This window comes from Zeus faber (assembly GCF_960531495.2).
Source record: "Zeus faber genome assembly, chromosome: 16".
NCBI classification, from domain to species: Eukaryota; Metazoa; Chordata; class Actinopteri; order Zeiformes; family Zeidae; genus Zeus; species Zeus faber.
In genome coordinates this window covers 29290475-29305511 of record NC_137202.1, presented here as the reverse complement: position 1 = coordinate 29305511, position 15037 = coordinate 29290475, and the positions used below count along the sequence as shown (strand labels likewise).

Sequence of the window (15037 nt, the reverse complement as noted above, 5' to 3'; positions counted from 1 at the left end):
TGGTGTGGATGCAGACGGAGACCTGCGTTGTCGTTCTGCAACGTTCCTGAGCTTCGCGCCCCGCCCCCCACCCTCCGCCCTGCCCCACCCTCCTGGCAGATGGCAGATGGTCGGACACCAGGTCAAGTCATCTGATTCCGCCTTTTCTCAAAGAACCTCGATGAAACCTGAACCAAATAAACAGGGAGTGAGACCCTGGCACCACCTCCGGACCCCCCGAGCCGCCGCCCGTCTGCGAGTCATTCCCAAGTAGAACGCCGTCTGTCACCAAACGCAGACCGCTCTGCTCTGGATCCGTGGGCTTACACACGCTGTAAAACCGTGAAGCTAATCATGCGCTCAGTCACACGACGGAGAGGAATCTGCTCCAATCAAAATGAATGTTTTTGACCGATCGCCGACCCTCGTTAACCGAGCATTAACCGTTATCTGACAATATTGATGATCCAAAAAAGAGAAAAAATATCAGGTGAGCAGCAGTTGTGTGGACGAAAATGCCTCGTTGATGTCAGAGGTCTGAGGAGAACGGGCAGACTGGTTCCAGACCCCCCCTCGCCCCCCCATCCCATCATGTACATATGTTGTACTTAAGTAGAGCATTACATAGAACCACGCCCAGATTTTGTACAGATATTCATGTATGTACAGAGGAACCTACAGATGAAAATAAAATGAACATGTTTGACATCCAGACAGTTTGCTTGTTTTAATAAATCACTGAATAAGTTCTCATGACGTTAGTTTCAACTATGAGGATATATACACCACTTGATTCACTTCCAACGTGAGATCAAACAAAACAAGGACAAAAAAACGAGGAAGCAGCCGAAGACGTCGTGTGGAATGTGAGATCTGTACCACTCAGGAAAAAGGCTTTTTAAAAGGAACAAACGAGCGCCGATGGGAGGGCGACGCCACGGAGGAGCAGGACCTCCACCGGCGCCCTCTGGTGGTGGAGGTGTCTCCATCATGGAGAACCAGCTGCGCCACGGAGGCCCAAAGCGCTCCCGACCCACTTCCTGGAATCGAACCGCTGATGTTTCCACGCACCTGCACAAACAGAACCACCTCGGCTCACGAGCACCACCCCTCAGGGCGAGACTCCAACCACACAGGTATATTTTAACTCTTGTTTGTTGGCAGTCGACCCATTTGATTCCTCGGTGATGAGAATCATTTGAATTGGTCCGGTTTGGAGAGAACACCTTCCATTGCGTCTGCGTCACCGTCGTCCTGCGTGTCGCAGCTCGGCAGCCGAAGCCGTTCTCTCCGTACCGGATCAATGTCACTGTGGTGGCGACGTGAGGAGGTTCTGCTCCGGTTACCAAGGAAAAACAACTTGATGCTGATCTGCTCAACCGACGTTAAAGCAGGACGAGCCGAGCTGCGAGGGGTTGAAAGCAAAAACTGCAAATACTTCACGTCTGACCTCCGCACAGGGACTTTCTTTATGAGGGAAACAAGAAAACAACGGCAACGGCTCCCAGAAGTCTGTGCGTTGCTTCAAAGGGGCCGGGGCGGTGCGGTGCGGTGCGGTGCGGTGCGGGGGCAGCGTTCAGTTCATGTTGTTTTTTCGGGGAAGCCGCAGCCCGGCTGAGCTCTGGTGGGTCTGCAGGGTGTGCTGCACCATGTCCTTCCACTGGTCGTCCGAGATGTCCTGGGCCCACGCCGGAACCCCCAGGGAGGGCAGCGCCACGGCCGCCATGGTCCTCTTCACCAGCTCCACGTGGTCTACGCCCGTAAGCACACGGGAGAAGATGGAGGATGAGCAGGTGGATGTTAACGCTCAGTCGGGAATCTGTGAGCGGCGTTGTGTCAGCGCTTCTTACCTGCGTCCATGGGGATGGAGGCGTGGCTCCACTGGGCCGCCGCTGCCGCCGCCCCCTCTGGGTCTTGTTCCTCATCGCTGTCTGGGGGCGGAGCCTGAGGGAGGTGTAGACCCATCGCCTGCAAAACACGTCACGCACCCAGTCCCGTCATTTCACCAAACTTCAAACAACACACAGACAAAAGATGGATCCAAGATATGAACGCTAAAAGAATTTCCAAATTCAAGATACAATCTGATAAAATGCTTTTCTTCCTCCGATATGAAATATGTCCAATCCTAATCCATTTTTAATTTTCCGTCCTTTAAGACACAGCTGCTACCTAACACAAGGGTACGAAATCCAACATCTTGGAAAGGTTGTAGTAAGACACGGGTCTCACCTCGATCCTCTCCTGAACCTCCTGCAGCTGCTCCGCGTGGGAGACAGGCTGCTCCGGCTGCTCCGGCTGCTCCTCCCCCGCAGCGTTCAGTCCGTCCGGGTCCTGGTTCAGGGGCTGGTAGTAGTAGCCCCCGTTACCGTTCTCCTCGTCCTCGTCTCCCTCGGCTCCTCCGTCGCCCCCCTCCTCCTCCTCCACGTCCTCGCCGCTCCACTGGCCCCCCACCTCGGGCAGCGCCCCGTCCGCCGGACCCTCCTGGCCCAGCTCGTCCTCAGAGTTCGGCAAGATCCTCTCCGGTCCCATCGCAGCCGCACTCCACACTTCCATCCACGGACACAGGACGCGGAAGAGAAGCCCCGGCTGGAAGATGCACACACACACACACATGCACGCAGGGATCCCACTGTTTACTGACAGACTTATGTCGATGACGTCACTAGCGCTGTCACAAATATCACATAAACAAGGAGGCGTTTTTTTAAGCGTTAGAAACGTCGCATGATTTTCTCAACTGTCTCCCTGCAATTGATGAATGGATTTTCTTCCTGAAGTGTATTACACTAATCACTATTGTTAGTGAGACGTCGCCAACTGACATCCCATGATCGTGACAGTCCTGGTTAATATGAAATACCTGCGCGTGTGTGTCCCCGGAGAAGACATTTCAATCAGAGTAAATCTCCACGTTGCATGACAACACAACGGTTGTTTTTAGCATGTAGCTCAGTGTTAGCATCCAGCTCAATGTGGACGGTCGGCTTCTGTTGAGTTACTCTTCGGGTCTTGATTATTAATAATAATATAAACATTCTTAAGTCTTGATAATAATAGAATCACTGTTGATTATTCATGTGTTTTTACCCTTTTCGCAGAATTCTCGTCGCCCGCGACGTGAGCCTCAGGAACCAGCTGCTAAGTTCCGGTAGGCGTGACGTCACGACAGGAAACGGAAGTCAAATTGGTTTTGGTTTTCTTTTTTTGGTTTTATTTTCTTGTTTTCTTTATTTTTCCTTTTGTCAATTGTATTTATTCAATTCTAATTAAATTTTTATAGATAAATATGCTGGGTTTTTTTTACTTTTGTTTAAACTAATGGCTGTGAATATTTATTTGAGACTTTTTGTTCATTAATTCCATTATATAAAACTAATAAAATAATAAACAATAATAAAAATATAATAAAAATAACCAAAAATTAAAAAACGACGTGTTTAATAAATGAGGGATTACGTATTAACGAGATTAAAACATTAGAGTTTTCGACGTACACGTTACGTCACCACGCAGCGCCCAATTAGCATACAGCGCGCGAAACAGCAGTAGGTCCGTGCAGCTAAACTGGAACCACAGACAGTCAGACAGACAGTCAGACAGACAGACAGTCAGACAGACAGACAGACGTAACTTCATCAAACCTTTCCGGCGTCATGCAGATCTACTTCTGTGGCAGCATCAGAGGCGGCAGACAGGATGTGGACATTTATCAGAGAATTGTCCGAAAGTTGCAGAAATATGGAAAAGTTCTGACGGAGCACGTGGGTCACAGTGATCTCTCAGAGGAAGGTGGGTTCCATCCACGCTGCGTTCTCATAGCTCATATCATGCATCACGTCACAGCACGCTGCATGCATCATGTCATAGCATGTTAACCTCCACAATCAGACTAACTTTAACTCTGATACATGTCTGGTGATGACAGGAGGAACCTAGTCCATTATGTAACAGCAAAATAACACGGAGACAGCAGGACGACATATAGACTGTACATATCACTACATATAGACACTATAGACAAAATAGACTGTGTACACCAGTCAGCCACAACATTAAACCAGTGACAGATGAAGTGAATAACATTGATCATCTGGTTCCAGTGACGCCTGTCAAGGGGTTGTATATATTATTATTATTATTATTATTATATATATACTGTTATATATATATACAGTGGGGCAAAAAAGTATTTAGTCAGCCACCAATTGTGCAAGTTCTCCCACTTAAAAAGATGAGAGAGGCCTGTTATTTTCATCATAGGTTCACTTCGACTATGAGAGACAAAATGAGAAAGAAAAATCCAGAAAATCACATTGTCTGATTTTTAAAGAATTTATTTGCAAATTATGGTGGAAAATAAGTATTTGGTCAATAACAAAAGTTCATCTCAATACTTTGTTATATACCCTTTGTTTGCAATGACAGAGGTCAAACGTTTTCTGTAAGTCTTCACAAGGTTTTCACACACTGTTGCTGGTATTTTGGCCCATTCCTCCATGCAGATCTCCTCTAGAGCAGTGATGTTTTGGGGCTGTCGCTGGGCAACACGGACTTTCAACTCCCTCCAAAGATTTTCTATGGGGTTGAGATCTGGAGACTGGCTAGGCCACTCCAGGACCTTGAAATGCTTGTTACGAAGCCGCTCCTTCGTTGCCCGGGCGGTGTGTTTGGGATCATTATCATGCTGAAAGACCCAGCCACGTTTCATCTTCAATGCCCTTGCTTATGGAAGGAGGTTTTCACTCAAAATCTCACGATACATGGCCCCATTCATTCTTTCCTTTACACGGATCAGTCGTCCTGGTCCCTTTGCAGAAAAACAGCCCCAAAGCATGATGTTTCCACCCCCATGCTTCACAGTAGGTATGGTGTTCTTTGGATGCAACTCAGCTTTCTTTCTCCTCCAAACACGACAAGTTGAGTTTTTACCAAAAAGTTCTATTTTGGTTTCATCTGACCATATGACATTCTCCCAATCCTCTTCTGGATCATCCAAATGCTCTCTAGCAAACTTCAGATGGGCCTGGACATGTACTGGCTTAAGCAGGGGGACACGTCTGGCACTGCAGGATTTGAGTCCCTGGCGGCGTAGTGTGTTACTGATGGTAGCCTTTGTTACTTTGGTCCCAGCTCTCTGCAGGTCATTCACTAGGTTCCCCCGTGTGGTTCTGGGATGTTTGCTCACCGTTCTTGTGATCATTTTGACCCCACGGGGTGAGATCTTGCGTGGAGCCCCAGATGGAGGGAGATTATCAGTGGTCTTGTATGTCTTCCATTTTCTAATAATTGCTCCCACAGTTGATTTCTTCACAACAAGCTGCTTAACTATTGCAGATTCAGTCTTCCCAGCCTGGTGCAGGTCTACAGTTTTGTTTCTGGTGTCCTTTGACAGCTCTTTGGTCTTGGCCATAGTGGAGTTTGGAGTGTGACTGTTTGAGGTTGTGGACAGGTGTCTTTTATACTGATAACGAGTTCAAACAGGTGCCATTAATACAGGTAACGAGTGGAGGACAGAGGAGCCTCTTAAAGAAAAAGTTACAGGTCTGTGAAAGCCAGAAATCTTGCTTGTTTGTAGGTGACCAAATACTTATTTTACCGAGGAATTTACCAATTAATTCATTAAAAATCCTACAATGTGATTTCCTGGATTCTTTCCCCCCATTATGTCTCTCATAGTCGAAGTGAACCTATGATGAAAATTACAGGCCTCTCTCATCTTTTTAAGTGGGAGAACTTGCACAATTGGTGGCTGACTAAATACTTTTTTGCCCCACTGTATATGAGGCAGCAGGTGAAGAGTCAGTTGTTGAAGTTGATGTTGAAGCAGCGTAAGGATTTGAGCCACTTTGACAAGGAGCACATTGTGATGTTGGACGACTGGGTCAGAGCATCTCCACAACCACAGGTCTTGTGGGCTGTTCCCGCTCTGCAGTGGTTACTACCAAAAGTGTCCAAGGAAGGACGACCGGTGAACCGGCGACAGGGTCATGGGGCCCAAGGCTCATTGATGCACGTGGGGAGTGAAGTCTAGTCCGTCTGGTTGGATCCCACAGAAGAACTACTGCAGCACAAAGTGTTGAAACAGTGAATGTTGCTGTGATAGAAAGGTGTAGAACACACAGTGCATGGCAGCTTGCTGCGTATGGGAGCTCACAGTGTCCATGCTGACCCTGAACTGACCCCAGAACTGGATCACAGAGCAATGGAAGAAGGTTTTGGTCTGATGAATCACCTTTTCTTCTACATCATGTGGATGGGTGGGGTTAGGGTCTGATCCGATGGAGCATCTGTGGGATGTGCTGGAACTGATCCATGGGGGCCCCACCTCCAACTTCCAGGACTTAAAGGATCTGCTGCTAACGTCTTGGTGCCAGATGTGTGTGTGTGTGTGTGTGTGTGTGTGTGTGTGTGTGTGTGTGTGTGTGTGTGTGTGTGTGTGTGTGTGTGTGTGTGTGTGTGTGTGTGTGTGTGTGTGTGTGTGTGTGTGTGTGTGTGTGTGTGTGTGTTGGGAGTCCTGTTGTCCGTGAGATGATCTTCTCTGTCGGTTCTGAACTCTTTTTGGGTCTTTGCTGCTGTTTGTTTTCAGGGGAGGACGCGGCGGTGACAGGAGATCAGCAGATCCATGAGCGGGACATGGAGTGGCTTTCCTCCACGGACGGTGAGGCGGAGGTTTCTGGTGTAGCAGCTCCATCACTCGTGGCCTGCATGCTGTGGGGCTGGAGGCTGAGGCAGGGGAAAGTAAAAACAGTGTCTGAGGAGTATGAGTAACGGTCATTCTCCCGTGATGACTCGCGTAAGAAAGTATTGAGTCAAAAATGGTCTCAAGTACATGGAGTCAAATGTGTTTTAACGTCCAAGGTGCTTTGATGCAGCAGTGAAAGGGACGATGAGACAGACTGAACCATGACTTGATCCTTCTACTTTGAACTAAAAAAAAGGAAACGACTTGGATCATTCTGATTGACCCGGAGCAGAAATGCACCAAAATTAAACTGTAAATGTTGTGTTTGGTGTCATTCAGTTTTAAAACAATTTCACTGACATGATAACAAATCGCACACAAACATGCTGTTTGACGTAAAATGACCTTGAGAGTTGATAGAATTGCACCGCCGGGTTTTTTCACCTTTTCAGCTCCAACTGTCTCTTGTGTTTGGAATCCAGTTTCCACCATTTAGTTATTATTGGTTCAGAGTAAATGTGTAACTTTGAAAGCAGGGAATGAGAAGGAGAAATGTGGCCAAATTAAAGAGAAAAAGTGTAACATTAATAAAAGTGAGTCAATTCATAAAATAATATAGACACTAAATATATTAAAAATAAAATAGAAGTCTAGTTCATTCAAGGCTTTGTGTTTTCGTCCAGTGATCGTGGCGGACGTGACGCAGCCGTCTCTGGGCGTCGGCTACGAGTTGGGCCGAGCCGTCGCCATGAAGAAGAGGATCTTCTGCCTGTTTCGCCCGTCGTCCGGAAGAAGTGAGACTCATTTGCTGTCCGCTCCGACCTCTGACCTCTCCGTCAGCTAAGCCGCAGGTCGACGGGTCAAAACAGAGAAGTGACCCAGGAGTAGGGTTCAGTGGAGTAATGGAAGGAAAATGTAAAGTAGGAAGAATGAAACAGAATAATCTGAAGTAAATGAGTAATGCAGATATATATACACATGGACGACAAAAATATAAGGAAGAAAGGAGGTGAGCAGTACCTGAGAGATCTGTATATTTGGTCTCCCTGTGTCCAGGGCTGTCGGCCATGATTCGCGGGGCGCACGACGGCGACCTCTTCCAGGTGAGAGACTACCGCGAGGAGGAGGTGGAGGCCCAACTGGAGGAGTATTTCAACGCGCTCGGCAGCGTCCGCGTCCCAGAGGACCACCTGTGAGACTGTGTCACGGTGCATTCCGCCGGTTGTGTTCAAAATGAATAAAGCTTTATTGTGGTGGAACTGCAGCCTCTGCTTGCTTTGATTGTTTTTCTGTTGCAGGGCGGTGCAGTTCCTGCTGCTGACACTGGGTGTCAGTGCAGTGTAAACAAACCAGTCAGTGCGTCCAGCTCTTTATTCTGTGTCTATACACGGCTACTAACTAAATGAAAGGATGTATTGAGACGGAATATTGATCTGTGATGATGTGATATAAGTCGTATACGTTGAGTGATGAAAAGTTTTTCTTTTTTGAGATCGGGTTCTTGACCGGTCAGTCCGTTTCATTTGTCCGTTGGTTCGTTTCTTTCACTGAGGCAGGGTGAGCGGTTCAGCTCAGAGTCGGGAATGGGATTCTCAGAGGAACCATTTAACTCTGTTCTAAATGTTTGCACAACCACCAACTGCAAGACGTCCACCGACATCAACTGCAAGACATCCACCGACACCAACTGCAAGACGTCCACAAACACCAACTGCAAGACGTCCACCAATGCCAACTGCAAGACGTCCACCAACAGCAACTGCAAGACGTCCACCAACAGCAACTGCAAGACGTCCACCAACAGCAGCTGCAAGACGTCCACCAACAGCAGCTGCAAGACGTCCACCAACACCAACTGCAAGACGTCCACCAACACGTCCACCAACGCCAAATGCAAGAGGTCCACCAACGCCAACTGCAAGATGTCCACCAACACGTCCACCAACGCCAAATGCAAGAGGTCCACCAACGCCAACTGCAAGAGGTCCACCAACGCCAACTGCAAGAGGTCCACCAACACGTCCACCAAAGCCAACTGCAAGACGTCCACCAACACGTCCACCAACGGCAATTGCAAGACGTCCACCAACACGTCCACCAACGCCAATTGCAAGACGTCCACCAACATGTCCACCAACGCCAACTGCAAGACGTCCACCAACGCCAACTGCAAGACGTCCACAAACACCAACTGCAAGACGTCCACAAACACCAACTGCAAGACGTCCACCAACATGTCCACCAACAGCAACTGCAAGACATCCACCAACAGCAACTGCAAGACGTCCACCAACAGCAACTGCAAGACGTCCACCAACAGCAGCTGCAAGATGTCCACCAACACCAACTGCAAGACGTCCACCAACGCATCCACCACCGCCAACTGCAAGACGTCCACCAATGCCAACTGCAAGACGTCCCCCAACGCCAATTGCAAGATGTCCACCAACACGTCCACCAACACCAACTGCAAGAGGTCCACCAACACCAACTGCAAGAGGTCCACCAACACGTCCACCAACGCCAATTGTAAGACGTCCACCAACACGTCCACCAACGCCAACTGCAAGACGTCCACCACCGCCAACTGCAAGAAGTCCACCAACGCCAACTGCAAGACGTCCACTAACACATCCACCAACGCCAACTGCAAGACGTCCACCAACACGTCCACCAACGCCAACTGCAAGACGTCCACTAACACGTCCACCAACGCCAACTGCAAGACGTCCACTAACACGTCCACCAACGCCAATTGTAAGACGTCCACCAACACGTCCACCAACGCCAACTGCAAGACGTCCACCACCGCCAACTGCAAGAAGTCCACCAACGCCAACTGCAAGACGTCCACTAACACATCCACCAACGCCAACTGCAAGACGTCCACCAACACGTCCACCAACGCCAACTGCAAGACGTCCACTAACACGTCCACCAACGCCAACTGCAAGACGTCCACTAACACGTCCACCAACGCCAACTGCAAGACGTCCACCAACACGTCCACCAACGCCAACTGCAAGACGTCCACCACCGCCAACTGCAAGAAGTCCACCAACGCCAACTGCAAGACGTCCACCAACACGTCCACCAACGCCAAGACGTCCACCAACACGTCCACCAATGCCAACTGCAAGACGTCCACCAACACGTCCACCAACGCCAAGACGTCCACCAACACGTCCACCAACGCCAACTGCAAGACGTCCACCAACACGTCCACCAACGCCAACTGCAAGACGTCCACTAACACGTCCACCAACGCCAACTGCAAGACGTCCACTAACACGTCCACCAACGCCAATTGTAAGACGTCCACCAACACGTCCACCAACGCCAACTGCAAGACGTCCACCACCGCCAACTGCAAGAAGTCCACCAACGCCAACTGCAAGACGTCCACTAACACATCCACCAACGCCAACTGCAAGACGTCCACCAACACGTCCACCAACGCCAACTGCAAGACGTCCACTAACACGTCCACCAACGCCAACTGCAAGACGTCCACTAACACGTCCACCAACGCCAACTGCAAGACGTCCACCAACACGTCCACCAACGCCAACTGCAAGACGTCCACCACCGCCAACTGCAAGAAGTCCACCAACGCCAACTGCAAGACGTCCACCAACACGTCCACCAACGCCAAGACGTCCACCAACACGTCCACCAATGCCAACTGCAAGACGTCCACCAACACGTCCACCAACGCCAAGACGTCCACCAACACGTCCACCAACGCCAACTGCAAGACGTCCACCAACACGTCCACCAACGCCAACTGCAAGAGGTCCACCAACGCTAACTGCAAGACGTCCACCAACACGTCCACCACGCCAATTACAAGACGTCCACCAACATGTCCACCAACGCCAACTGCAAGACGTCCACCAACGCCAACTGCAAGACGTCCACAAACACCAACTGCAAGACGTCCACAAACACCAACTGCAAGACGTCCACCAACATGTCCACCAACAGCAACTGCAAGACATCCACCAACAGCAACTGCAAGACATCCACCAACAGCAACTGCAAGACGTCCACCAACAGCAACTGCAAGACGTCCACCAACGCATCCACCACCGCCAACTGCAAGACGTCCACCAATGCCAACTGCAAGACGTCCACCAACGCCAATTGCAAGATGTCCACCAACACGTCCACCAACACCAACTGCAAGAGGTCCACCAACACCAACTGCAAGAGGTCCACCAACACGTCCACCAACGCCAATTGTAAGACGTCCACCAACACGTCCACCAACGCCAACTGCAAGACGTCCACCACCGCCAACTGCAAGAAGTCCACCAACGCCAACTGCAAGACGTCCACTAACACGTCCACCAACGCCAACTGCAAGACGTCCACCAACACGTCCACCAACGCCAACTGCAAGACGTCCACCACCGCCAACTGCAAGAAGTCCACCAACGCCAACTGCAAGACGTCCACCAACACGTCCACCAACGCCAAGACGTCCACCAACACGTCCACCAACGCCAACTGCAAGACGTCCACCAACACGTCCACCAACGCCAACTGCAAGAGGTCCACCAACGCCAACTGCAAGACGTCCACCAACACGTCCACCAACGCCAACTGCAAGACGTCCACCAACACGTCCACCAACGCCAACTGCAAGAGGTCCACCAACGCTAACTGCAAGAGGTCCACCAACGCCAACTGTAAGACATCCACCAACACCTCCGCCAACGCCAACTGCAAGACGTCCACCAACATGTCCACCAACGCCAACTGCAAGAGGTCCACCAACACCAACTGCAAGACGTCCGCCAACATGTCCACCAACGCCAACTGCAAGAGGTCCACCAACGCCAACTGCAAGAGGTCCACCAACGCCAACTGCAAGAGGTCCACCAACACCAACTGCAAGACGTCCACCAACACTAACTGCAAGAGGTCCACCAACACGTCCACCAACGCCAACTGCAAGACGTCCACCAACACGTCCGCCAACGCCAACTGCAAGACGTCCACCAACACATCCACCAACGCCAACTGCAAGACGTCCACCAACGCCAACTGCAAGACGTCCACCAACGCCAACTGCAAGAGGTCCACCAACACCAACTGCAAGACGTCCACCAACATGTCCACCAACGCCAACTGCAAGAGGTCCACCAACGCCAACTGCAAGAGGTCCACCAACACCAACTGCAAGACGTCCACCAACACTAACTGCAAGAGGTCCACCAACACGTCCACCAACGCCAACTGCAAGACGTCCACCAACACGTCCGCCAACGCCAACTGCAAGACGTCCACCAACACATCCACCAACGCCAACTGCAAGACGTCCACCAACGCCAACTGCAAGACGTCCACCAACGCCAACTGCAAGAGGTCCACCAACGCCAACTGCAAGACGTCCACCAACATGTCCACCAACGTCAACTGCAAGAGGTCCACCAACGCCAACTGCAAGACGTCCACCAACACCAACTGCAAGACGTCCACCAACATCAACTGCAAGATGTCTGCTGTTATTAACGTTCAGTTGAACTAATCCACATTCATCTCTGCAATGAAGTAAGGCAGGTCACACATATAAAAATGTATTTAAAAATAATGCTTAAGAAAGTTTTGAAAGTGTCGCTCTACAGTTTAACTGTTATACTTTAATGTTGTTCTTTGCTATTTATTTAAATAAATAGTTCTTTAATAACATGTTCTTTAACGTTTCCTCCTACATTTCAAACATTGTCACGTTACTTTATTTGGAGATGGATAGATAGATGGATGGATAGATATGATGCCAGTTTCTCCTGCCACATGCCACTCAAGTGGTGTTTTCAGGGCTAGCAGGAACAAGCCAGGAGCAGTTTAATGTAGAGAGGAGGCTAGCTGGAACAAGCCAGGAGCAGTTTAATGTAGAGAGGAGGCTAGCTGGAACAAGCCAGGAGCAGTTTAATGTAGAGAGGAGGATAGCTGGAACAAGCCAGGAGCAGTTTAATGTAGAGAGGAGGCTAGCTGGAACAAGCCAGGAGCAGTTTAATGTAGAGAGGAGGCTAGCTGGAACAAGCCAGGAGCAGTTTATTGTAGAGAGGAGGCTAGCTGGAACAAGCCAGGAGCAGTTTATTGTAGAGAGGAGGCTAGCTGGAACAAGCCAGGAGCAGTTTATTGTAGAGAGGAGGCTAGCTGGAACAAGCCAGGAGCAGTTTAATGTAGAGAGGAGGCTAGCTGGAACAAGCCAGGAGCAGTTTAATGTAGAGGGGAGGCTAGCTGGAACAAGCCAGGAGCAGTTTATTGTAGAGAGGAGGCTAGCTGGAACAAGCCAGGAGCAGTTTAATGTAGAGAGGAGGCTAGCTGGAACAAGCCAGGAGCAGTTTAATGTAGAGGGGAGGCTAGCTGGAACAAGCCAGGAGCAGTTTAATGTAGAGAGGAGGCTAGCTGGAACAAGCCAGGAGCAGTTTAATGTAGAGAGGAGGCTAGCTGGAACAAGCCAGGAGCAGTTTAATGTAGAGAGGAGGCTAGCTGGAACAAGCCAGGAGCAGTTTATTGTAGAGAGGAGGATAGCTGGAACAAGCCAGGAGCAGTTTAATGTAGAGAGGAGGCTAGCTGGAACAAGCCAGGAGCAGTTTATTGTAGAGAGGAGGCTAGCTGGAACAAGCCAGGAGCAGTTTAATGTAGAGAGGAGGCTAGCTGGAACAAGCCAGGAGCAGTTTAATATAGAGAGGAGGCTAGCTGGAACAAGCCAGGAGCAGTTTAATGTAGAGAGGAGGCTAGCTGGAACAAGCCAGGAGCAGTTTATTGTAGAGAGGAGGCTAGCTGGAACAAGCCAGGAGCAGTTTATTGTAGAGAGGAGGCTAGCTGGAACAAGCCAGGAGCAGTTTAATGTAGAGAGGAGGCTAGCTGGAACAAGCCAGGAGCAGTTTAATGTAGAGAGGAGGCTAGCTGGAACAAGCCAGGAGCAGTTTAATGTAGAGAGGAGGCTAGCTGGAACAAGCCAGGAGCAGTTTATTGTAGAGAGGAGGCTAGCTGGAACAAGCCAGGAGCAGTTTAATGTAGAGAGGAGGCTAGCTGGAACAAGCCAGGAGCAGATGGAACATGTCATGACAGGGCTCCTCTCCTGAGTGAGTGTGTGTGTGATGGTTTAACCTGCTGCTCCTTAGACCAACCAACGAACAACAGGTATGCAGCCACTAAGATCCTGGATCCACCAATCACCGAGATCCAGGTCAGGTGTGGCTGCTCAACCAGACCATCCCCACACCACATCTATATTCAAACTCCATATCTATATCATCACCACATCTATATTCAAACTCCATATCTATATCATCACCACATCTATATTCAAACTCCATATCTATATCATCACCACATCTATATTCAAACTCCATATCTATATCATCACCACATCTATATTCAAACTCCATATCTATATCATCACCACATCTATATTCAAACTCCATATCTATATCATCACCACATCTATATTCAAACTCCATATCTATATCATCACCACATCTATATTCAAACTCCATATCTATATCATCACCACATCTATATTCAAACTCCATATCTATATCATCACCACATCTATATTCAAACTCCATATCTATATCATCACCACATCTATATTCAAACTCCATATCTATATCATCACCACATCTATATTCAAACTCATGGATTGGACCTTGGATCAAACTGCTGATTTAGGATTATTTATTTCCATAGCTATCTGATCTCTCATCCATACCTATAAATGACGATGGCTCCATCTGTACTGTTGTATTATAAATTAAAATGTGGATCTGCGTGACAATTATTTGCAGAAAAAAGGTATAGTAGTACTTTAGGGAGTATTATAGATACCTCATCCACCATTGGCTCGGCTGTTGACATCTTAAATACCCTCAGAAATAATACAAAATGTTGTCTTATTATTATCATTATTATTATTATCATTATTATTATCATTATTGTTTGAAACAGAAGAACGTCTCGTTTAAACCGGTATGTCACAAATATCTTGTGGTTTAAGTTTCATCCAAATGGATCCACTTACTGAGCAGCAATTAGTGAAAAACCAAACAACTTTTTTTTAGAAGAAAGAAGAAGAAACAGTCTTTATTCGTCACGCAACACACCACACGCTTGCACACACACACACGTGCTTTGGATGGTGCTGGTGAAATGGATCCTCTGCATTTAACCATCCTGGCTTGTCCTTCCTCCGGGGCCACAGCCAGGAGCAGTGGGCAGCATAGGCGGGAATCTCCTTTTATGCCCATAGCCAATGACACAGAGGTATTCTGTGCAGCATGAGATGGTGCGTTGTCCTGCAGGAAGATGGTTTTGCGACAGAAGGCCCGGTTCTTCTATTTGTACCAAGGAAGA

General features: G+C 48.9%; 3 protein-coding genes across 4 annotated transcripts in view; 2 read left to right on the top strand and 1 right to left on the bottom strand.

Moving 5' to 3' along the window:
* Positions 1–681, top strand: part of ppp2r5d (protein phosphatase 2, regulatory subunit B', delta) — a 17740-nt gene extending 17059 nt beyond the window's left edge. For both annotated transcript variants that reach the window (XM_080016750.1, XM_080016749.1), the window contains one exon: positions 1–681. This exon is cut by the window's left edge. The gene's annotated coding sequence lies outside the window, so the exon portion shown is untranslated.
* A 10-nt stretch (positions 682–691) lies between these two features.
* On the bottom strand, positions 692–3129 carry mea1 (male-enhanced antigen 1). Its single transcript, XM_080016751.1, has 4 exons — positions 3070–3129; positions 2212–2568; positions 1830–1947; positions 692–1731 (listed from the first exon to the last, which is right to left on the bottom strand). Exons 2-4 carry the CDS (start codon positions 2533–2535, stop codon positions 1556–1558), a joined length of 618 nt encoding a protein of 205 aa, XP_079872877.1. The 5' UTR covers positions 2536–2568; positions 3070–3129; the 3' UTR covers positions 692–1555.
* A 446-nt stretch (positions 3130–3575) lies between these two features.
* On the top strand, positions 3576–7860 carry dnph1 (2'-deoxynucleoside 5'-phosphate N-hydrolase 1; the record flags this gene model as incomplete). The annotated part of the gene is made up of 4 exons (XM_080016217.1): positions 3576–3771; positions 6569–6640; positions 7348–7458; positions 7721–7860. The coding sequence occupies exons 1-4, from the start codon at positions 3636–3638 to the stop codon at positions 7858–7860; spliced, it is 459 nt and encodes a 152-aa protein (XP_079872343.1). The 5' UTR covers positions 3576–3635.
* Positions 7861–15037: the final 7177 nt, after the last annotated feature.

Coding starts and splice junctions, on each gene's coding strand:
- mea1 (XM_080016751.1), bottom strand. CDS start 2,535: ATGGAAGTGTGGAGTGCGGCTGCGATGGGACCGGAGAGGATCTTGCCG. Junction 1,948..2,211: donor AGGTTCAGGAGAGGATCGAG/GTGAGACCCGTG, acceptor CGTGTTTTGCAG/GCGATGGGTCTACACCTCCC. Junction 1,732..1,829: donor CTCCATCCCCATGGACGCAG/GTAAGAAGCGCT, acceptor TTACGGGCGTAG/ACCACGTGGAGCTGGTGAAG.